This window comes from Aquarana catesbeiana, linkage group LG03, assembly GCF_042186555.1.
Source record: "Aquarana catesbeiana isolate 2022-GZ linkage group LG03, ASM4218655v1, whole genome shotgun sequence".
NCBI classification, from domain to species: Eukaryota; Metazoa; Chordata; class Amphibia; order Anura; family Ranidae; genus Aquarana; species Aquarana catesbeiana.
The window spans coordinates 107359867-107385278 of record NC_133326.1 but is presented as its reverse complement, the minus strand read 5'-3'; the positions used below and the strand labels follow the sequence as shown (position 1 = coordinate 107385278).

At 41.6% G+C, this 25412-nt stretch overlaps 1 protein-coding gene across 2 annotated transcripts; it reads right to left on the bottom strand.

Annotated features, from left to right (window-relative positions):
* Window positions 1–74: 74 nt before the first annotated feature.
* On the bottom strand, window positions 75–23954 carry MRPL18 (mitochondrial ribosomal protein L18). 2 transcript variants are annotated; one of them, XR_012242789.1, is made up of 5 exons: window positions 23726–23954; window positions 15719–15905; window positions 9315–9546; window positions 8112–8220; window positions 75–644 (listed from the first exon to the last, which is right to left on the bottom strand). XR_012242789.1 is itself a non-coding variant. In XM_073618909.1 (4 exons), exons 1-4 carry the CDS (start codon window positions 23760–23762, stop codon window positions 573–575), a joined length of 528 nt encoding a protein of 175 aa, XP_073475010.1. In that variant the 5' UTR covers window positions 23763–23954; the 3' UTR covers window positions 75–572. The 2 variants fall into 2 exon arrangements, 1 of the variants encoding a protein (XP_073475010.1); XM_073618909.1 differs by lacking the exon at window positions 8112–8220.
* Window positions 23955–25412: the final 1458 nt, after the last annotated feature.

The window sequence follows — 25412 nt, the reverse complement described above, 5'->3', positions numbered from 1 at the left end:
TTTGCCATTTAAAGCATGGCAAATTTCTTCAAATACATCAAAGCATACCTATGCACCACACGAAAACAAGACAGTTTTATAGACCAAAATTTATTTTTCAAACTTTTGCACAAGTATTATAAGAATGTCCTGTATAGCTTTTAATTCTTTTTATGTTGGCCTGCAGTTCCAGAGCTCACCAAATAAATTCATGGTAAGATTGGCATACACTTTAAAGAGAAAACATGAACATACATCACTTTGTAAAGTCAAAAGTCAAACTTGATATGGGGTTCTGTAGAAAAAAAAAAAAAAAAAAAAACACCCATTGAGGGTTAGGGGGCAGTTGGGTTTTTATTGTAGTTCATCCTGGGGACTTTCCTAAGAGACAGAAAATGGTGGCAAATCGGTCCAACAAAAATAGAGACTTACAAAAAAAAAAAAAAAAAAAAAAAAAAACACATCACACACCAAGAAAAGAGTTGTAATCTCAATAAAACAAATCCAGAATATTGTCCAAAAAACTGATTAATTTTGCATATTGACCAGCTTGGTTAGTCTCCTTCACTAAAATCTATTTGTTCTTGGCAATGTTATTCATACTTGCGGGGGGGTTCTGTTAATAATATTCCACCTTCGATCATTGCTTTCCGAAGCCGCTGCACCTAGAAAACAAATGCACAAATAAGACATAATTTGAATTGCTGCTTGCAATAAGACAATGCAATCTGCATACATAAAAAAAAAAAAAAAAAACACAAACACACAAACACTATAATAATCATTTACTTAATTATATGCTTAGTATTGCTATAAATTATTATTGTTACACAGGAGGCTGAGAAAATAGTTTCAGCCAAAAGGAGCTAAAGGAAACTGAAAGTTTTACTGCATGAAACTTTAATAATCAGACTTTGCGTTTACAAATAATCACTGAATATATGACAAAGTATTCTTGGAGCACCATGGATTTTCTAATGAGCACAGTGGAAGCTCCCTGCCTCTCTCTGATAGGAAAAAAAGAAGAATTTTGACTTACCAGTATATTCTAATTCTTGGAGTAGAGTACAGGACACAAGCAGAATATTCATACACCAGGGCTGTAGGTGTGTACCTTCAGGTGATTGGACATTGGTCAAAGCTTTATAGAGGGCACTCCACATTGGTGCTTCCTACCCCACTCAGTGAGGGGAGAGAACACAAAGGAATGGAAGGGAGGGTTGCCAGTGTCCTTTACTCACAGATATGGAATTTACAGGCAAGTCAACATTCCTCCTAATTTTACAGTACAAGAGACAGGCAGAGTATTCATACACCATGGGATGTCCCCAAGCAATAAACAGGAAGGGTAGGGACCAATGAGGAAAACCAAACTGTACCAACAGGCCCAACAAGGGTCAGAAGACCCAACCCCCAGAAGCCACTGCATGGTGGACGTGAATTTATCATTACTTTTTCTCTGCAAGACTGGGCAATTTAAGTAATAATAGATGCCAATATGTCCCCTTTCTGCAGGGAAAAAAAAGGAAAAAATGCTTTCTGCAGAATTTAAAAAAATGGAGCTTTTACAATGCATGCTCTGCACCAGTTGAGTTGGGCGATACCACAGCAGGTTCTAGAGGATCAATACAAGGAGGCAGCATTTTAAAATAATAAACTCGATCGTGCCACCCTGGGTTGACGGGGATGTTGTACAGATCATAGCAGCCAGTAGCACTCTACACACAGCACTTTAGAAAATTGCGCTTCCACAATTTTTAAATGTGCTGTGTGTAGAGCGCTGCTGTGATCTGTACAATGTCCATGGCTACCCAGGCGGCTCTGATCCCGGCACAGCGAGCCACGGAGAACAGGACCGTTCTGAGTAGGATGGCGTTAGATTATTATAGAACATGTAGTTGGGCCAATATTGTGTGGCCGCACCTTCTGGAAAGCGATTTGTGTGCCCATGGGTGTAGTGGTGGAGGTGCACCGAAGTGATGGAAAAGAGGCAGCAGGATATCAGTATTGGTCCACTTTATCCTGATGAACACTTGCAGACAGTATTTATTGCACAAGTCACTTTTTGGTGGATGGACATTGAAATAGCCCCCAATAGGCTTCATGTGATTTGCATAATATATGAATTATGATTAGTATGTTGCACGTTATTTTGCATTTATTTGAACTTTTTGTTACGATTGTAATTGATTTGCACTTTGTATTATATTTATGAATTTGTTTATCATTTGATCACAGAGTGAGATAGCACATCTTCTAAATATTTAAGATTTATAGTGTTGGGTACTCCAACACAATATAGTTTTGCTGCTTGCCCTATGTTATTATTGTCACTATTTACACAAAGCAAACTTTCTATAATTAAAGTGGCTGTAAAGTCAGAAGGTTTTTTTTATCTTAATGCATTCTATGCATCAAGATAAAAAGCCTTCTGTGTGCAGCAGCCCCCCTAATACTTACCCGAGTCCCATCTCTGTCCAGCGATGTGCACGAGTGCCTCGGCCGAGTGAGACTCACTCCCGATTGGCTGACTGACTTTGACAGCAGCGGGTGCCAAAGGCGCCGCTGCTGTGTCTCAGCCAATGAGGAGAGAGGGGGGGCGGGGCCAAACCGCAGCTCTGTGTCTGAATGGATACATGGGCCTGCAGCTCGGCTCAAGTGCCCACATAACAAGTTGCTCGCTGTGGGGGCACTCAACAGGAGGGGGGGTGGGCCAGGAGCACCAAAAAAAAAAAAAAAAAAAAAAAAAGGATCCGAGAAGAGGAGGATCCAGGCTGCCCTGTGCAAAATCAACTGCACAGAACAGGTAAGTATAACATGTTTTTATTTATTTTTTTCTATAAAAAAAAAAAACGAAAAAAAACCACAACACACACGAGACGAGACTTTACAATCACTTTAAGGGGCAGCACTTGGCTAACCCGATTGTGTTGTTGACGAGACGTCACGCTGTCCATGACCAATCTTAGCTTGGGTTAATGTTGGTCTTTAACAAAATTCAGATTCAACCTCTGATTATCTGATCTGACACATTCCCTCCCACAATTACTTAATCAGCTGGGAACAGTCACGGGCAATGTGAGTGCCAAATGGACTGATGAGCTTTCAATGTTTAGATATCCATCATCCAACAGACTAATGAATACATTTATGAACTGCTACTTTTTACATCCAAGATAAATAAGGATGCTTTTAAGCTCAAACAGAACAAATACAGAGACACACAAGTGTACAGTAATATGATAAAACAATAAGGGCACTCCTGTGTCTATATTGACATGGCAATATGCGCTGCTTGTTTTTTCACCCACTGAACCGAGTGTCAACCACAGGAGTTTACATGTGAGCAACCATGAGATTAATGAGGCTTATTATTCCATATAAAATACATACACACTATTGTAGCTTAGACTGTGCAATTTAATAAACCTTTGCAATAATGAGCTATGGTTATTCATTTCAAGGGTTTCCATTTTCTCAGGAAATACAAAAGCTGCACACAAAGAGTGCAATCATAAAATGATTCTTCATTTAAATCAAGCGTTATGTTTTCATGGAGAAAAAAAAAAAAAAAAAAAAAAAAAAAACACCAAATAATTATAGCACTCTATATTCAGCAGCCAAGAAAAACACTACACACAGAAAGGAAAGGGCATGAACCTTTTGTACCACGAGACCTGTGGTCTAATGACCACGGCAGAGACACTCACAATACAGAGCCATGGGAGATCAGTAGATTCACATTTATAGATCTCTGCTAGACTCTGCTTTCCTAGGCTTGAGACTTCAGGTCTGTGCAAACCCCAACGATGAACTTCTCTCTCCTTTTTGCTCCGTTTGATCTGCTAATTATACCACGGAAGGTTTTTTCATTGTAATTGTTCAATAAGTGGGAAAAAAAAAAAAAAATACCTGTCAATTTTGCAAGAAATCTTGTGAGCCGATAACTTCCTTTGCTCTGTATATACAAGAGGGGGTTACGGAGATGGTCTTTGTAATGCATCAGAATCAAGTAGGCAGGGCTGACACCACATACTTTTGAACGCAGAGCCAAAAGTACACTGTGCTGGTATGTCAAAGAGGAAGGTAAGAGCACATTTCTGGCTCACCGACAGTTATTAAACTGGAACTAAACCACTTTCATCCCAGGCCTATTCTGGCACTCCTCTCCTACATGTAAAAATCATAATTTTTTTGCTAGAAAATTACACAGAACCCCCAAACATTATATATGCTTTTTAGCAAAGACTCTAGGGAATAAAATGTCATTACAAAATGTAATGTCACACAGTATTTGCGCAGGAATTTTTCAAACGCGTTTTTTTTTCTGGGAAAAAAAAAAATAGTTTTGTGAATTTAAAAACAGTAATGTTAGCTCAATTTTTTTGTAGAATGTAAAAGCTGATGTTACGCCGAGTAAATAGATAGCTAGCATGTCACGCTTTAAAACTGCACACACTTGTGGAATGGTGCCAAACTTTGGTACTTAAAAATCTCCATAGGAGACGCTTTCATTTTTTTTTTTTTACAGGTAAACAGTTTAGAGTTACAGAGGAGGTCTTGGGCTAGAATTGTTGCTCTTGCGAACGTACGTGGCGATACCTCACATGTGTGATTTGAACGCCATACATATGTGGGCGTGACTTGCGCATGCGTTCGCTTCTGTGCGCAAGCATGCAGGGCGCTTTACTTTTTTTTTTTATTTGTTTATTTTACTTTTTTTTGACACTTTCTCTTTAAATTTTTATTTATTTTTTAATCACTTTTATTTCTAATTTCAAGGAATGTAAACATCCCTTGTAAAAGGATTAGTGCATGACGACAGGTCCTCTTTATGGAGAGATCTGGGGTCTACAAGACCCCACATCTTTCCTCCAGTTTGAAAAAAAAAACGAGATATAAAAAAAAAAAAATAAATAAAATTATGAACAGTGTCTGCCTTTCCAGCCGAGCCCCCATCATTGTTTACATCCGCCGGCTCGGACGTGACATCATAAAGTCGCGCCCGGGCCTCTGAAGGTCATAGAGATGATTGGGACCAGCTGGTCACCAGAAATCTCTATGATCAACTTCCAGCAGCAACCGACTCATTCCCTGGCTCGCCGATCCCACGGGAGAGCTGGTAGAAGCACCAGAGAGCGGCGGGGGGGGGGGGGGGGGGGGGGGGAGATGGGATGTCCCCTCCCGCCACCAGGAGGAACAATCAAGCGGCTGAACTGCCGCTATGATTGTTCTTACGGTACACAGAATCGCCAGCCAAAAAAGATATCTGAATGATGCTTGTAGCTGCAGGCATCATTCAGATATCCCCACTCAAAGTCCAGGACATCATATGTATATATGTCATTGGGCTGGAAGTGGTGTTTGTAAAGGTAGGCGTCTTATCAGAATGCATCTTTGTCCAGCTCCTCCCCCCCCCCATATACTTACCCGATTCTGATCTTGAACCAGTGCTGTGCCAGAGAGCAGTGGTGGTGCTCTCTTTCTCCTTAGTGGACATGGAGGCAGCAGTGGGAGCCATTGTAAATCACAGCATGTAAGGAGACAGAGTGGGAGGCAGGGCCTAGCTGCTCTGGGTGTGTCTATGGACACACAAAGCACAGCTTGGAATCACCTCCCCCAAGAGCTCCGATAGCAAGTGGCTTGCTATGAGGGCAATCACAAAATACTAAAGCACTTGGGCCTTTAACCACTTCAGCTCCGGAAAGGTTTTACCCACTTTCTGACCAGGCCATTTTTCGCGATACGGCACTGTCACTTTAACTGACAATTGCGCGGTCGTGCGACAGTGTACCCAAATAAAATTTATGTCCTTTCTCTCCCCCCCAAATAGAGATTTCTTTTGGGGGCATTTGATCGCCTCTGCGCTTTTTATAAATAAACAACATTTTTTACTTTCTGCTATAAAACATTCCCAATAAAAAAAAAAAAAAATAGTATTGCATTTGTAAATAACTTTTCAATGTTTTGTACCATTGCTGACAGCTGAAGTTAAAAAAAAAAAAAAAAAATTATATATATATATATATATATATATATATATATATATATATATATATATAAATAATGGTATTTGTGCATCCCTACTTATTTGTATATGCATCCAAGTTGATTTTTAATCATGTTACACCTCCACGATTTTAAACTTTTCTAATAAAATATAAAGAAGTTTTCAACACTGTTTGATTGCTAAGGAGTTTCTGCCTTTCAAAGTCCCATAGAGGAAATTGTTTCTGTATTTGTACCAATTCAGGGATGTGGGTAAAAACTGCTATTCTACAAATCTTTGGCATAACTGCAAAACCAGAATTGGCAGGTGCGCCACTGGCGCTCTGTGCTTTTCACAGATGAGAGCAGGTTCACCCTGAGCACATGTGACAGACGCGAAAGGGTCTGGAGAAGTCGTGGAGAACGTTCTGCTGCCTGGAACATCATTCAGCATGACTGGTTTGGTGGTGGGTTAGTGATGGTCTAGGGAGGCATAGACCTCTACAGGCTACACAATGCAACCCTGACTGCCATTAGGTTTCAGGGTGACCCATTGTCGGACCATACACTGGTGCAGTGGGTCCTGGGTTTCTTCTGGTGCACAACAATGCCTGGTCACATGTGGCGAGATTATGCAGCCAGTTCCTGGAGGATGAAAGAATTGATATCACTGAATGGCCCCACGCTCGCCTGACCTAAATCAAATAGAACACCTCTGGGACATTATGTGTTGGTCCATCTGACACCGCCAGGTTGCACCTCAGTCTATTCAGGAGCTCAGTGATGCCCTGGTCCAGATTTGGGAGGAAATACCCCAGGACACCATCCATCGTTTTTATTAGGAGCATGCCCCGAAGTTGTCAGGCATGCATACAAGCATGTGGGGCCATACAATCTACTGAATACCATTCTGAGTGGCTGCAATTAAATTTCAGCAAAATGGACTTGCCTGCTTCATAATTTTTTCACTTTAATTTTCGGGTGTCTTTGAATTGAGCCCTTTATAGGTTGATAATTTTCATTTCCATCAAACGACGTGGCATCATTTAGTTTCTAACACATTCCCCATTCCATATTAGTATAGATATCCTGCATGATATTTTCCCCATTGAGATCTGATGTGTTTTCAAAGTGTTCCTATAATTTTTTTGAGCAGTGTACATAAAACATTAAAAATGTGGGGAAAAGATTTAGAATCATTAGAATAGGTGTACCCAAACAAATATCCAGCCCTCTACAAGCTTATCACAATTGTAAGTGAAAATAACCAACTGCTCTGTCAAAAAATGGACCATGTACATTACATAGTTACATAGTAGGTGAGCTTGAAAAAAAACACAAGTCCAACCTATGTGTGTGATTATATGTCAGTATTACATTGTATATCCCTGTATGTTGTGGTCGTTCAGGTGCTTATCTAATAGTTTCTTGAAACTATCAATGCCCCCTCCCATTGAGACCACTGCCTGTGAAAGGCAATTCCACATCCTTGCCGCTCTTACAGTAAAGAACCCTCTATAGGGTTCTTTTCTTCTAATTTTAATGAGTGGCAATGAGTCTTGTTACACTCCCTTCTGCAAAAAAGTTTTATCCCTATTTTGGGGTCACCAGTATGGCATTTGTATATTGACGGGCATTCCTTCCTTTTTGGACGCTCACCTCCTAATAGAAGGTTAATAGATTGGTTTGGCAAGAACAATTCTTCATGAATCCATGCTGAGTACTGCTAATGATACTGTTCTCGTTACTAAAATCTTGTATAAAGTAGTCCCTTATCTCCTCCAAGAGCTTGCATACTATTGATGTTAGGCTAACTGGTCTGTAATTCCCAGGGATGTATTTTGGGCCCTTTTTAAATATTGGTGCTACATTGGCTTTTCTCCAATCCGCTGGTTCCATTCCAGTCAGATGGTCAGGAAAAATTAAGAACAACGGTTTGGCAATTACTTGACTGAGTTCTCCAAGTACCCTCGGGTGGTGATTTATTAATGTTAAGTTTCTCAAGTCTAATTCTGTCCTCTGTTAGCCATGAGGGCGCTTCCTGTGACATGTCACAAGGATAAGCACTGCAGTTTTGGTTGCTAAAGCCCATCGCCCCCACCCGATTCACTCATGAAGACTGAGGAGAAAAATTAATTCAATACCTTCGCCATCTTCCCATCCTTTGTAACCAGATGTCCTTCCTCATTCTTTATGGGGCCAATATGGTCTGTCCTCCTTTTTTACTGTTTACATACTTAAAGAATATTCATTCTATACAAAGAGGGGGGAGAAGAGGGTCATCGATGAGCTCTACGCATTTCACGGTCCGAGCTGCTTCATCAGAAGAAGTACATATCAGAATCTATATAACAATCTAAGATGCATGTGGCTATCCAGGTCTAACCACAGTCCATGACCCCATTCACATTATGACATTATCTTGCAGGAGGATTTTTTAATAGCGCTTTAACATTCTGATTATTAGGTTATTAACTAATCCTTATTGAGGCAGACATGGCTGTCGAATGGTTAGTTCCTTGCACACTATACAATTCATTATTTTAACTTTGGATCTATAAAGTAAAATGCAGTTAAATATCAAGGAGAAAAAGGATGAAACTTTGTACTGGCCTTAAATGACGATGTTACAATTTTTCAAGGAATTCTAAGGATTTGAAAAGGAGCTGCGGCAACCTGGTGACATTTGGATAAAGAGGTACCAAGTGTCTAAAAGTAACAAACTGGTAGCACTGGGCACAGAAAAAAAAAAAAAAAAAAAAAAAAAAAAAAAAAAAAACCACACACACACACACACACACACACACACACACACACACACACACACACACACACACACACACCTTAGGCCAGCTATATGCGAAGCAAATGTTTTTCCTGCAACTCAAGAAATTTGCTTGATTTCGCCATCAACACAGACAGTGTTGATGTGGGAATCCCTCCTGCCGGGCCACTGTCTTCTCCCTGCCAGGGGGTTGCGGAAGACTTCCCCACCGGGAGCAGACAGGGATTATTGCTAGTGGCTATAGCAGCTGCTAACGACAATTGCACGTAAAACCCGGCATGCTGGTTGTACCCAAGTTGATCGATCAACTTGGTACATCTGTGTGCCAAGTTGTACGTGCCCCACCGTGTACGGCCAGGTACATTCAGCCTGCCCATACACGGTTTGAATCTCGGCCGTTTTCTGCTGAACCGACTGAGAGTCGAAGCTTGCTGGAAGAAGACATTGTTGGGCAATTTTTGTATTTTTATGCCAGAGTCCGCTAATGAAGAAATCCATTGATGAAACCAGCTTTACAAATAGTTTACTCCTACACACAGGATTGGGTGAGCATTTATCTTACCGATTCAGATCGAAATACCCAAGGAATGTCTCGATAGAGCATATATTGTATTCCCGCTTCCAGACAGCGCTGAGCCAAAACTCTGCCTACATTTTCACAAGCCATTGCATCTACGGTGCTATAGAGATGTTTTTTCACACACCATTCTCTGGTAGAGGCAGAGAGCACAATGCTGCCATCTGTGTGCTCCACCAATGCGGTAACATGGTGTCCAGTGCGTTCCAAACGTAACCTGAAAAACACAAAAAGGAAGAAATTTAAGATGAAGTTATGGTGACAGTAATCAGCTAATGGCCATCTACGGATGCTATTTATTTTAAATAAGTAAAGATTATTAAACTTTCAGACATACAGTCCAGGAAAGATCACCAAACAAAAAATGTCAGTGTATACCAAATGCCATAAGAAAGTAGCTTACAGTGGAAAAAGATTCACAATAAGTTACACTGGTATAAGTACAGTAAATCCACTGACATAGAACAGATATCCACAAGAGTAGTCCCGACCCAGACTCCCAGGGTTTGGAGGAGTATAGGATTACAATCATCTGTAGAACACTAAATCAAAGAGGTGCCTGGGGAAGCCAACCAGGATTCCCACAATCTTTCAAACTTTGCTGGGCATCCACAGTGGAGGTATATTAGCTTATCAAAGTATTCCCCACAGCACATATCCACTCCTCTCTAGGTTGGGGGAAGTCTCCAGTTTCCTGTGCTAAACGAGCAATTTAGGAGCCTGAAACAGCGATTTGGATAAAGCCTCAATCTCATACGATGACAAGTTACTATCATCCAATATTCCCAGTATACATGGTTTTGGTTTGAAAAACTGTATTGAGGGCGTCTACCGACACCCAGTAGCAATAAAATATGGGACACCACCAAAGCATGTGGATGAGATCTCCATGATTCCTCTTGCATTTATTATAGATTGGGTCAGCTGTTGCTATTTAAAAGTCATTTTGACATTATGCATTTGTAATCCAGGCTTGAAAAAGACTGTCTTTGTGATCTGGAGGATTTTGTACTTTAAAGCGGACCTTCGGTCATTTTTTCAAGTTTCCATCTATAAAATCTTCTGCCCTTGTTTGGACTTTGGATAGTAAAACATTTTTTTTTTCTGCCAGTAAATAACTTATACAGCCCACTTCCTGTTTCCTGTCTGGAAAACAGCCTAGGCGTATGACATCATGCACAGCTCTCTCCCTCAGGCTTGTGAGAGTTTGACAGGAAGGGAGAGGGGGATGAATCAGAGGGCCAATGAGAGCTGCAAAGCTGGAGGTGTGCCTGTGTGTAAATCCAGGAAGTGAATAGGCAGCAACTTCAGCTGCCCACTGTTAAAATGGCTGCAGCCAGACTTAGTAGAGGGAGATTTCTGCAGCATATGCAAAGTGGTTGGAGGGAAGTGTGTGTGTGTGTGTGTGTGTGTGTGTGTGTGTGTGTGTGTGTGTGTGTGTGTGTATGTGTATATATGTGTGTATATGTGTATATATGTGTGTATATGTGTATATATGTGTATATATGTGTATATATGTCAGAAAACCATCCACCATGGATCCTTTTTCAGAAGAGTAGCAAAGTGTGCCAGATGTGTAAACTTAAGCTTATTGATAGGGTTGTCCCAATACCGATTCTAGTATCGGTACCGATACCAAGCATTTGCCCGAGTACTTGTACTCGGGGACATGCTCCCGATGCTTCACCCGATACCTGGACAGTCAGCTGTGATCGGTGAGAGGGGGAGCTACAAGCTTCCCCCCCAGCGGCTTTCAGCTGCTTTAGTGAAATCTATACAGCGGTGATCGGTGCCTGTAACTCTCCCACACATGATTACTGCTGACTGTCCCCACATCCTCCTCCAGCCCCCCTCCATGCCCCCTCCTTTCTGCTGTCCCCCGCCGTTGTGCTGCTGTCCCACTCCAGTTTTCCTCTGTGTCCCCCTCCATTCTGCTGTTCCTCTCCATGTCATCCTCCTTCCTTTTCTGTATGAACAGTCAGTGATCACTGACTGTCCATTCACATAACTGAAACATTGTAACATCTGATTCCGATGTGTCAGTTTATGAATGGAGAGGAGCCGCTGTCTTCTCTCCATTCATTTTCAGTGCAGCTGAGGCTGCAGAGAAAGGGACTGGGGAATCTCTATCCTTGGTCTCTTTCTCTGTCTCAAGGGGGAGATTTCAGGGGTCTATTAAGACCCCTGATATCTCACAAAGCCCCCCCAACAGGGCCAATAAAAAAAAAAAAAAAAAAAAAAAAAGTATTGCAATCAATAATAAAAAAAAATTATTGTAAATAATAAAAATGAAAATAAAAAAAAATAAAAAAAACACAGATACCATCCACCCCCTCCCTCCCTAAAAAAAAGAAAACAAAGAAAGCATTGTAAAAAAACAAAACAAAACAAAAAAAAAAAAAACACTGTCACGTGACATTAAAAAAAAAAGTATCGGTAATCAGTATCGGTGAGTACTTTAAAAAAAGTATCGGTACTTGTACTCGGTCTTAAAAAAGTGGTATCGGGACAACCCTACTTATTGAAATCCCTTTTCCTAACGGTAGTTTACTCAATGCAGCATCTAGTGTCCTGATGCTCTTCTCCTGAAATTCAACAGCCTGAAGATTATTTTTTTCAGTTCAGTTTAGTAGAACTATAGTCAAAACTTTCTTTTTCATTTTGAATAGAGTAGAGTAAAGTGGGGGGTTGTAACTCCTGTAAGGTTTATTTCTGCCATCTTTGTCTCATTGGGGAGATTTACCTTCACTTCCTATCCCACAGCCAAACAGGCAGTGAGAGGAAATCCCTGCAAATTAAGGAATTCTCTTAGGGACCCCCATCTCACCAGAACTAGTGTACTCATTGAAAGATTTCCCTTCAATTACTTTTCTGGGGACAACCCAAAATTTGGAATTTTCTTTACTTTCACTTTCAATGATAATGGTAAACAGGACAAATGGAGAGGATGAATCTCCCTAACGGGGACACAGACAACAATACAAACCTAATCTAACTCTAACAAAAAAAAAAAATATGGGTCGACTATAAGCTAACAATAAGATTTGCTGAAGCGATGGGATAATGTAAAAAACTTAGAGGAACAAATAAGTTAGATATATAGAGGGAGAAGAGGAAGAGGTGAAAAGAGGAGGATAGATCTGGTGCGAGAAAGGGAGATGGGGTGGGTATAGGGAGAGCGGTCTGGGGTGGGGGTTAAATATGTATTAAGAACCTGTGTATATTGTTGTTACTGTGAGGTTGCACCTCGCTAATTGTGATATGTTTTGATACAGATAAAACTTATAAAGAAATTGAAATAAAAAAATAAATAAATAAATAAATGCTTTGAAATGTATCCATGTGTGGCTGCTTCTGATCGACATCTGTCGAACAGACTTCTTGAAAAACTTCTCGATTAGTGGCTGTAGATACTCATCAATGTATTCTGAAAGCACAGGGTCCTGCTGTCAGAATACAATGTCTCAGTGGGATGGATTCCTCTATTTATCCTCTACCTTGGTACAGTTCTGTTCTTTTTATATGCTGGCCTTGCCACTGAGCCCCACTCTTATTAGGAGTGAGTGGATGAGTATATAGCGGTACCATCGCTTGTACCTTGCTATTACTGGTAAACTTGATGGTTCTGCAGAGAATGCCCCACCATTTTTTGGCATTAGAGAAATTACATTTTTTTAATAATTTTACACAAATAATATACTTTTAAAACAGTCTGAATTTATTTATTCTGTACTTCCCTTACATCTTTAGATATATAGAAAAGCTGATAAAGGACAAATTACATGTAAGGAACGTAATACCTTTTCCTCCCTCCCCTGATATAGTAAAACTCCTCTGTAGTCCTATGCTACAAGGAGGTGGTATCTGGAAACAGATACCCTCTATGCCTCTTACTATACAAATCACTCGGTCTGCACTCTTTGCAATACTTGGATATCTTGTTTGAAAATTGGTTCAAAATTCTGCCTCTCTCCAGACCATTCATCTTTAAGAAACCTATAAAAAGTATTTGCTAGTTTTAGAAGTTGCAAAATGGCATTACATATCAATAAATCTGCAAGTTAAAAAAAAAAAAAAAAGCATACCTGCATTTCTGGCATATGTCTCTGAACATATATGGTGCTAAAAGCAAGTACTACTGAGTACAGTGTTCAGCCCCGCCCAGCTGCAGCGCATTTCAGCTTGTCATAGATTTTGGACTTGTGCCTCCCAGGCAAACCTAAATGCCAGGATTGGATGCAAGTAGCCCTAAAGGCTAAGTTCACATTTTTTATTTTCCTAAATTTCAGCTCCCATATGTACCAATATAGCATTAATTTACTTCTTTTGCATAAAAAAAAAAAAAAAAAGGCAGCTGTCTATCTGTCCATTAATTCTATGCAGGCTTACCTCACTCTCTTCATAGCTGTTTAAACAAACTGTTCCATTACTTCTGCCTTACTTCCTGTTCAGACTTTAGGTCACGACACAGGAAGGAGTTGACCAGCTGAGGGTAGATGATGCAGGGCGTGTGCTAAATGAGGTCAGCTGGTCAACTCCTTCTTGAGTCATGACCAGGAAGTAAGGCAGATGTAATCGAGCAGTGTGTTTAAACAAGAGAGTGAGGTAAGCAGGTGAAGAATTATAGGAAAAGTATTTTATTTCTGCAAAAGAAGTATATTCATGCTATATTGGTACATATAGACTCAGCCCCGCCACCCGGGTCAATGGATTTGATTGACAGCAGTAGGAGCCAATGGCTGCGCTGCTATCGATCTACCCTATTAAGAGTCGGGACCCCGTGTAGAGAGGGACAGTGCGTCCTCGCCGAGGGGGGCGGTCACTGCCAGGTGTTTTTTCACCTTAATGCTTAGGATGCATTAAGGTGAAAAAACATGAGGGTTTACAACCCCTTTAAGTCGTGTAGGGGGTTTTTCACTGTCAGGGCAATAAGGATGTTGAACTCTCTTCCACAATGAGTGGTGTCAGCAGGAAGTATTGATGGTTTTAAAAGATTTTGGCATGCATCTTTAAGAAGACAATATACAGGGATAGTTGAAAAATATTCAACATGAACACACACACCCACACAGGTTGAACTGGATGAACAAGTGTCTTTATTCAACCTTACCAACTATGTAACTATATGTAACAGCGCATTGTTTTCAATGGGCCTGTACACATAGGAGCATAAGTAAAACTAGCACCAGGTTCAATCAAAAAAAAATCTCCATCATTGTCAGTAAATCACACCTCCCCTTGTATGTCAGTTTTTAAATGAACTGAATAAGCTTGCTTACGTAGACTGTTCCTTTTTCTAATCTGCCTAAGAAATTATGCATATTTATCCACATATAAAATCAGAAGTACTATATGCACTAAAATGCTCCCTTGTATAATAATATTATTATGCCCTGTTAAAAACAACTGACAGCATGCTCCCAGAATGGTAGCCGGCAGGGATCAATAAGCTCCCGATGCATAATTTCGATCGGGAGCTTTCCGATCATGTAACCGCTGTGACAGCCAATCACAGTGGTTACATGACCCGAATTAGTGGTACACCGAAATTTCAGTCACTGAAACATGTTAGCCAAAAAGCTGAGAGGGAGGACTCTGAGCCACCAGGATGGGGTGTGGGGGTGTCATCCTGGGGGCTCAGAGTCCCTCTCAGAGCTGCCATCTCTGTCACGGAGCGGAATTGCCCGGGCCGTAGTAACAATGTCCTGCCTCCTGTGATAGACAGCACACTGATCCGATGCCGGGACATTGAATCAGTGTGGCGTGATCACAGGAGGCGGAAAACTGTTACTGCAGCCCGGGCAGTTCAAATCCAGCTCCGCAACACAGCGGGAGATCGCCACTCTGATCCAGACACTGGCAAGGCTGCATCCCACAAGCACTGGTGAGGCTGCATTGATCTCTTCTATTATGTCTGCAGTCTCTGACCATCTCCTGTATCATGTCTGCTATAGGTGCACCAAATTGAAATTATGCTAATACTATTAGCAGCGTGTTTAAGTAAGAGATTGCAGACACGATACAAGAGATGGTCAGAGACTGCAGACTGCATTTTTCTTGAGCTTTTCTTGTACTAAAGGTGCCAATAATGGCAAACAATAAATTCATATTACTTTAAATTGATATTAATTAAAAAGTCGAATACATTAGAATTATATATAAAAATATGAATAATTTTTTAAAAACTGTCATTTTTGGTTTTCAGCAAAGTGCATCCTACATTTTCGGTTTTGGTACCAAAATTTCCATTAGGTGCACCCCTAACCCGAATGCCTGCCTTCGCCTCTTGGCTTTTAGAACTCTTAAAGGGCCAGGAGGCAGTCCACGTAAAGAGGTTAAAGATAGAATTATTATTAAAAGGAAGACTATTTGGTAGCGCCTGACGTTACCTATGCCAGTATGCCCTGGTTGGCCATACTGTGCCCCAGCCACGATCCTTAACTGCAAGAGACAGACGTTCCAAGTTACGAGGATTCCGATTGGTGAATTCAGGGTTTACAATTTCGTTTTCATGCGTGTCCACCTCAACTGCTGGAGAGACATGAACACTGGCAGTACTACTGGCTGGACGGATAGCTAAAACAAAAAGAATAAATAATTAGATCCTTAGTGATATTTTAAAGCTGAGCAATCGGTGTACAAATTTTGCATTAACATGAAAAACTTTAAAAAATTTTAAATTTTCAGTTAGAATTTTTATTTTTTAAATTTAAGGAATTGTTGGATTGAGGAAACATCACGGACTGAAGACATATAACAAATTATATGTTGGCCCCCCCATTTGTAAGTAGCCAGCCTGTCAGCTGGATGATGTTTTTAGACATTCTCTAAATATCTGGGGGAAACACCAGTTCTGCATCTTTTCCGTCCTGATGATATGGATAATTGCACTTCCAGTACTTTTATCAAACTGGAGGAGAGTTTAGGATTTCATTATCTGGCGTTCTGTGATTGGACAAGGGGAGATTGTAAGGTTTATATGCCCCTTGTCAAACCTCAGAATGCCTTTTAATCTTTAACAAAAATATAAGACATTTTCTGAATGGAGGAGCTGCACTGCGAGCGACCCACTGTCATCACTGTGCTCCAGTCTCCACTGTCAGTTTCACTGCCAGATCATCAGTAGAGACGTCCCATCAGAGGCTACATGTAGAAAAACAGTTTTTAAAAGAAAGAAGCAGCAGCCACCGGTAGAATGCACATCATTTGAGATACCTTATTGGTAGTAGATAATACTGTAATAACGTTTTTTCCTATACCTCAACTTTAGAAGAGCTAACACTTTTCTGGTGGTACGGCTCTTTAAAGTGGCCTGTGCCGGATTCAAAAATCACTACCACCAGTTTCAGCAGCTTTAACAACACATTTGGAAGATTCAGGCAGTTCTTAATAGTGTCACTTTTACAAAGTGGTGCTATAAATGCACCAAATTAAAAAAAAAAAAAAAAAAAAAAAAAAGAACGTACTGTAAACTTTAAAGCAGAGGTTCGCTGAAAAAAAAATATTAAAAGCCAGCAGCTACAAATACTGCAGCTGCTGACTTTTCATATATGGACACTTACCTGTCCAGGGAGCGCGTGGTGTCGGCAGCCGAAGCCGATCTGTCCGTTGGCTCTCGGCTGCTGCCGCCACCATCCTCGGTAAGGGAATAAGGGAGTGAAGCCTGACGGCTTCACTTCCTGGTTCCCTACTGCGCATGCTTGAGTCACGCTGCACATCCTCTCTGGTCCCTGCTGTGTTCTGTGTCTCACAGAATACAGCGGTGGGGGGAGGACAGAGTGGGCGCCGGAAGTGGCGTAGGTCACCGCAAGTGCCACGGTGTTCTATGCCAAGAAGTGGGAGCAAATACCTGTATTAGGTATTAGACAGGTATCTGCTCCCTCCTCCCCCTGAAAGGTGCCAAATGTGACACTGGAGGGGGGGGGGGGGGGGGGGATCCAAAAAGTGGAAGTTCCATTTTTGGGTGGAAATCCACTTTAAGTTGGCATACAGAGACAGGCATAGTGCCCGTCTCTGTATGCTGTGTAGCACAGTGGCATGTTTGTTGCTGCTAACGACTCCCCCCTACACTTCTCACTATGCATTAAGGATGCTTTCGGCTTCACAGCCAACAGCCTCCAGTGATGCTGACAGTAAGATGAGCCTGATAGGGAAGCTGAGACACTAGTTCTCCAACAGGTTCACTATCACCTTGTGATTGACAATAAGAAGTGGGCAGATTCTTTAGCCAATGGATCTGCCCACTGCCTGCTGGAACTTACAAGGGGAATCAGTCCTGGCTCTGCCCGAGCTTCAAAAATGTTAAAAAAAAAAAAAAAAAAAAAAAAAAAAAATGTTCCTCTCTCTCTGTAACTCCAGAAACCGGGAGCGAAGAGTAGTTGGTCACTTCTGGTTCAGTCTCTTTGTTTACCTGGCTGTTAGCGGCCAGGAAAGCAGCTGATCAGACCGATCTGTGTCTGATCAGCTGCATGGGAGGCTAGAGGAGAGATTTGGGGTCTAATAGACCCCAGATCTCTCCATAAAGAGGACCTGTCACAGCCCATGCTGTCACAAGTGATGTTGTTTATTCCTGGTTAAAACAAAAAAAAAAAAAATTAAAAGTGCCCCTGTCCCACTGTGCTTACGCAGAAATGTGAAAGCATACATACTCCCGCAGGCATATGTAAACGGTGATTGCACCATACACGTGAGGTATTGTCGCAAACGTCAGAGGGAGAGCAATAATTCTAGCACCAGACCTCCTGTACAACTCTAAACTGACAAACTGTAAAGGCGTTTAAAGCATCACTCATGGAGAATTTTAAGCACCGTAGTCTGCTGCCATTCCACAGGCAGATATCATTAAAGCATGACATGTTAGCTATCTATTTAGGATAAGAGAGGAGGGGGAGGGAATGGATGGACGTGGACCTAACTGATGTTGTACCATGGGTCAGGGTCTGGGAAAAGTACCGACTCACCAAATCTTGGGTGGAGTTCACCAATAGGACCTGGACATCACTGAAAAAAAGAGGGGGGTTAGGGACAAGGATAGTCCCAAAAGAGATCCGTATCTCAAAAGAGGAGGGGGAACTGTTAGTGGTATACTCAAATATATTTTTGAGTATACCGCTGACATTTCCCACTCTTCTTGAAGTATAGACCTCTTTTGGGACTATCCTGATCCCTAAAACCCCCCACCCCCCTTTTTGGTATATCCATTTACACAGCAATTCACATAATATCTTTCACATTATCCCTTTCATGCCTAAGCCTATTTCTGACGTTTGTTGCTTACAAGATAAAATCCGTATTTTTTGCTCGAAAATTACTTAGAACCCCCAAACATTATATTATAATATTATATATGAGAATCTAGAGAATAAAATGACGATCGTTGCAATATTCTTTCAAACGCAATTTTTGGGGAAAAAAAAAGAAAAAGAGAGACACTTTCATGAATTAAAAAAAATAAATAAACAGTAATGTTAGCCCAATTTTTTTTTTTATAAAGTGAAAGATGTTACGCCAAGTAAATAGATATCTAACATGTCATGCTTTGAAATTGCCCACACTCGTGGAATGGCGACAAACTACAGTACCTAAAAATCTCCATAGGCGACGCTTTAAAAAAAAAAAAAAAAAAAAAAAAAAAAAAAAAGTTACCAGGTTAGAGTTACAGAGGAGGTCTGGTGCTAGAATTATTGCTCTCGCTCTGACGATCGCGGCGATACCTTACGTGTGTGATTTGAACACTGCAGGAACGCTGTAAAACTTTAATTTTTTATTTTATTATTTTTTATACATTGTCTGTTTTAAAAGAAAAAAATTAATTTGATCACTTTTATTGCCGTCACAAGGAATGCAAACATCCCTTGTGACAGCAATAGGTGGCGACAGGTACTCTTTATGGCGAGATCGGGGGTCTAAAAGATCCCAAATCCCTCCTTTGCACGTAAAAGTATTCAGATCGCCAAAAATTCTGAATACCATCATTTTTTTTTTTAATCGGCGCTATTGGCAGCTGAGTAAACCGGAAGTGACACTGTGACGTCGCTTTCGTGTTTACACTTAGGAGACTGGAAGGAAGCCGCATGATCCAGTGATGCGGCTGCCCGAAGCCTCACTTCTCTCCTCCACTTCTCCATGATGCCGGCATCACTAGTGTGGGCACCCGGCTGTGACAGCTTGCGGCTTCACAACTGGGTGTGCACTGCGCATGCGCAAGCTGTGCGTCCTGAATGTCCAGGCAATCTTCTGGGACCTGCGACGTGTCCCAAAAAAAGTCCTCTATATTTCAGTAAGATCCCAACGATGAATCAAAAAACAGTGATATTTTCTTCATACAATACTCTTCCTTTGCATTTGTCCCCTTGTAAAACTAATATACAATAGCATCGTCCTCCCCCAACATCAGATGTGCCCTTAGCTGATAGCAAACTACCTCCCAATTAAGGGAGGAAAAAAAATGCTTATTTTCATGCCCAGGATTATAGTAGGAACTCTCAAGTACTACTTCTTCCTCCATAACATTCCTGCATCAATGTCCTCATTAAATACCAGATGTAGTCATGGCCATAGGGATAAGGAAAAAAACTGGATTCCCCCTGAGGAAGCCACGTGACCCTGTGGCGTAATGCGTATGGGAGGGGCAAACTGACATCACAACATGCGTAGTCCAGAGGGGAGGAAGTGTATACAGACTGTTAAGCTGACTGCGATACAGTGTCAAGGATACAGCCATAATATATGCAAATGCGATGTGCAGTGTGGTCTCATGCACACTGGATGTAATAAAAACACCAGTAGTGTTAGCGGTAGAATTAGTTTTTCAGTGTTTCTGCAGTAGCATTTTTTAGCAAAACTATACTCCCACAAAAGTGCTGACAATTGCGTTTTTAAGCTTCTATCAGAGTTACAGCGTTTTTACTGAAAAACTTCTCTTAAAACCCACTAGTTCTGGGTTTTTTTTCCAGCCAGAAAACGCCCCTGCCGAAAACTGCTGATAACAGTCTATGTGTGCATGGACACATAGGATAACATGCTGGGGAGTTTACTGGCTGCAGAAACGCCTGAAGCTAAAAACAGCAGCTGAAAAAAGGCTAGTGTGCATGAGGCCTAAAACACCAGGCGTAGGTTTTTATTTATTAGTGTAAATAAAGTTTTTACACAAAAATGATATAAGCACGATGGTTGCCTTTTTTTACCTATCCCTATGGCCATGACTACATCTGATGTATAATGAGGACACTGATGCAGGAGTAAAAAGGAGGAAGTAGTACTTGAGAGTTCTTACTATAGTCCTGGGCAAGACAATAAGCAACTTTTGACCTCACTTTACTACTTGCCTACCAGCCACTGTGTATTTACTGCAGCAATGTGGTGCTAATGCGAGAAATGACGTACCTCTACGTCGTTTCGTTCAATAGCCACTAGATGACGTGATCGGCTAGTGGGGATGTCAATCAACTATGTAAACAGGCAGATCGCCGTTCTGCAATTGGACAAGATGGAGATCCTGTGTTCCCCCAATCAGTGCAACCACAGTTAGTAAGCACCCCCTAGGAACACACTTAACCCTTTGATCACCCCTGATAACCCCTTCCCTGTCAGTGTCATTACTGCAGTGACAGTGCTTTTTTAGCACTGATCACTGTGTTGGTGTATCTGGTCCCCAAAAAGTGTCAAAAGCGTTACTTAGATGTCCGATTTGTCCGCCGCAAGTCCCGGCTTGCCATTACTAGTAAAAAATTAAAATACATTTAAAAAAATTCCATAAAAATATATTGCATCGTTTGTATATTGCAACTTTAGCGCAAAACAATCGATATACACTTATTGGGATTTTTTTTTACCAAAAATATGTAGCAGAATACATATTGGCCTAAATTGATGAAGAAATTAGGAATTTTACATTTTTTTATTGGCTAAGTTTTATAGCAGAAAGTAAAAAATATTGTTTGTTTTTTTTCCGCTCTTTTTTTATTTTTATTTATAGTGCAAAAAAAAAAACAAAAAACGCAGAGGTGATCAAATACCACCAAAAGAAATCTCTGTGGGGAAAAAAAGGACATACATTATATTTGGGTACAGTGTTGCATGACCGTGCAGTTGTCCTTCCGGTCCAGAGGTAGTTAAAGTGTTTGTAAAGTCTCTTGTTTTTTTTTTTTTTCCTATAAAAATAACAAATGTTATACTTACCTGCTCTGTTGCAGTGGATTTGCACAGAGCAGCCCCGATCCTCCTCTTCTCGGGTCCCTCTTTGGTTCTCCTGGCCCCTCCCTCCCGTTGAGTGCCCAAACAGCTTGCCATGGGGGCACCCAAGCCGAACTGCAGCTCTGTGTATCTATTCAGACACGGAGCTGCGGTTCGGCCCCGCCCCCTCTCTCCTGATTGGCTGACTGTGATTAACAGCAGCAGGAGCCAATGGCGCTGCTGCGGCGTCTTAGCCAATCAGGAGTGAGAGTCCCGGATGGCCGAGACACTTGTGGACATTGCTGGATAGAGATGGGGCTCAGGTAAGTATTAGGGGGGGCTGCTACACGCAGAAGGCTTTTTATATTAATGCATAGAATGCATTAGGATAAAAAAAAAAACCTGACTTTACAATGCCTTTAATTGGGAGGTGACACGCTATCAGGTAAGGGCACATCTAATGGTGGGGGAGCACGAGTACTATTGGACATTAGTATCACAGCGGGACGAAAGCAAAAGGAGGAGTATTGCATGAAGAAAATATCACTGATTGAAAGATTGTTTTTTGATTTATCATAGGGATCTCACTGAAATAGAGGACAATAATTTTGGCACTGCACACATTTATTAATTTTGCAACATTTTGGCTAATAATACATACACAGCTTTGTTGGCATTATTAAATTGCAGGAATCAAGCGCATGCAAATATGCGGTCTCTCATCTGGCAGGGCCTTGGAGCCGAGCAGCCGCATATTTGTGTGCAATAGCGCCAACAGAGCTGTGCCAAGAGTGCGCGCCCCCGACACAGTGACCGGCAGCTCATGGAATGCTCCCGATCGCAAGAAGAGTTCTCCAAACATGTGACCGCCAATCACATGGCCATAAGCCCCTCCATTCCAAACCCCTTAAAGGGCCGATGGGAGTCAGTGCCAAGGGGTTTAATAGAAGCATAGCTTCTACATAGGAGTCATTTATGTTTAATCACATTAGACACAGTCATTCTATTTGTAGAAGAGGAGCGCGACACAGTTTTTGATTTTCGTAAGATTTCACATGCATGTGGTAGGTGTTAGCAGCTCTCAAATTATTACAGCTCTATCGTTGCTCACAAGGCTTTGTACATATAGGAATACACGGACACCGGCAGCAGATTGCACACAGTCAGAATCGGCGACCCATCAGATTAGGTAACAGAAGTGACGTTCAGTCAGCTGCGCATGTGTTCCACCGCTACCTGGTTTGCTCATCTGACAGAACACCTGCAGTCAGAAGAAGGACATCTTATTCACAGTCATTTTAGCAATAAAGTGAGCGTATATAAATATATATAGTATAGTGACATCTGTGGTGCTGTTTGGATGCTACATTTTGAAAGCCTCAAGGTTTAGCGCTGAGCAGCGCTGAGTGTACCAACATGGCCGCCGCCACCTTCCTACTGCTGCCGTCCAGCTTGTTACAAAATGTAACTTCCAAACAGCATCACAGATTCCAATACACTATATTTATTTATATCCGCTCACTTTATTGCTAAAATGACTGTGAAATTCAAGACGTAGCTGGGTGTAGGAAGATGTCCGCTGCCTTCTTCTGACTGCAGGTGTTCTGTCAGATGAGCAAACCAGGTAGCGGTGGAACGCATGCACAGATGTCAATTCCGATACCTAATCTGATGAGTCGCCAATTCTGGAGGAACACCGCGTGCGAGATCTGCTGCCTGTGTCCGTGTATTCCTATATGTACAAAGCCTTGTGATAAAAAAAATAAATAAATAGATAGATATATATATATATTCTGGAATAATTTGAGCGCTGCTACCGCCTACTACATTCTGAACGTGTTGTAAAACCCAGGTATGGAGCGCACACAGGTTTCCCTCACTGTACTGCAATGTGCACCGGTCCTAACAAACATCTCCTCCATTAAAAGTAAAACTATACGGGGGCAGAGCGCAGTCACTGATTCCGCCATTGAACACAATGAATCTGAAAACTGTGAGGACTCAGAAAATACCAGTTACCTGGCTGTCTCTGGCAGTGACCCAGGACAGGTATGTAGCTCAGGGAAGTCACAAATCTGACTCTTCTTCATACCTGTTCTCGGACAGGGACTTGGTATAGTGAAGCCGGAGGATTAACATGACATCCAGGAAAGTAGCATTTCCTGACACAGAGGAGGGCAGTGGAAGACTCCATGGCCCCCTTATGACACACAGCTCCTTACCCTGGATGAGAAATTTGCCTCGTAGGAGAACGGACATTGCTGTGGAGAGCGCCTCCCGATCGTTACCCGGACATCCAGCGGCTGTAATAAACGTCCTCCGGTTAGATATGTAATACACCGAACACAGGGACAGTTCAGGACACTGACATGCTTTACACAGGGCACTTCCGGTAACCTTACAATGTCCGCTCAGCGAGCGGCCATCTTTGTTAAGGGCGCCTACTGGCTTCCGCACATGCGCGTTTTATGAAAGACGCTATACGCTGTGGAGATAGCTGTCTGAGCAATGAGTTTAGCTAAACAAAGCCATGTGCTGGTACATAGGAGCTTCCAGACAAGTACAAGGGCAGCTGTAATAAAAATAATAATAAACAGGTAACTGTTGCTGTGCTTATCTCCCAACTTTCTGAAAAAGGAATGAGGGACACCTATTAGGGAAAGCACGTAGGCATAGGACACGTCCCCTGCCAAGCCCCCTTAACCACTTGCCCACTGGGTGCTTAAACCCCCTTCCTAACCAGACCAATTTTCAGCTTTCAGTGCTCTCACATTTTGAATGACAATTACTCAGTCATGCAACACTGTACCTATATGAATTTTTTGTCCCTTTTTTCACAAAAATAGAGCTTTCTTTTGGTGGTATTTAATCACCACTGAGTTTTTTATTTTTTGCGATATAAATATAAAAAGACTGAAAATTCTGTAAAAATATTTTTTACTTTGTTTCTGTTATAAAATTTTGCAATTTAGTAATTTTTCTTCATACATTTTGGCCAAATTTTATACTGCTACATATCTTTGGTAAAAATAATCCAAATCGGTGTGTATATTTGGTCTGTGTGAAAGTTATAGAGTCCACAAGCTATGGTGCCAATCTCTGAAAATTGATCACACCTGAAGTACTGACGGCCTATCTCATTTCTTGAGACCTTAACAAGCCAGGAAAGTACAAATACCCCCCAAATGACCCCTTTTTGGAAAGTAGACATTCAAAGGTATTTAGGAAGAGGCAATATGAGTTTTTTGAAGTTGTAATTTTTTCCCACAATTCTTTGCAAAATCAAGATTTTTTTTTTTTTCACAAAATTGTTATATTAGCAGGTTATTTCTCACACACAGCATATGCATACGCACAGGGACTTCAGAGAGGGGTGGGGTCCCTGGGTGGCCCCGCCCTCAATTATATAAGAACTGTCAGAAGAACAGAAGCGTCACACTGCAGGAACCTCCTATGGATGCGGATCGTCCGAAGAATGAAGCAGGGAAGAAGAAGCCGGAGGAAGATGCGGACGAGAAGACCGAAGAAAGAAGCAGAGGATCGGAGGAAGAAAAAGAAGAAGCAGAGGAAGAAGCGGGGGAAGAACAGGATGGAGGAAGAAAACCAAATGAAGACCAGAAGAAGATGGAAGAAGAAGCAGGGAAAGAAGACATTAATAAAGGAGTTGTCAAAAACCATCTCTTGTCTTGAACATTTTTGACATTTTTTTTGTGAAATGGTAGGGGTACATTTGTACTACATTACCATTTCACACAGGGGGGGCGGGATCTGGGGGTCCCCTTGTTAAAGGGGGCTTCCAGATTCCGATAAGCCCCCCGCCCGCATACCCCCACAACCACCGGGCAGGGGTTGTGGGGTGAGGCCCTTGTCCCCATCAACATGGGGACATCCTCCCCATTTTGAGGACAT

Bases quoted from the DNA above. Each gene is read 5' to 3' on its own strand.
- MRPL18 (XM_073618909.1), bottom strand. From the start codon at position 23,762: ATGTCCGTTCTCCTACGAGGCAAATTTCTCATCCAGG. The intron at 15,906-23,725 runs GTAAGGAGCTGT...TTTTTGTTTTAG, and splicing joins AGGCAAATTTCTCATCCAGG to CTATCCGTCCAGCCAGTAGT. The intron at 645-9,314 runs GTAAGATAAATG...TTTGTTTTCTAG, and splicing joins GGGTATTTCGATCTGAATCG to GTGCAGCGGCTTCGGAAAGC.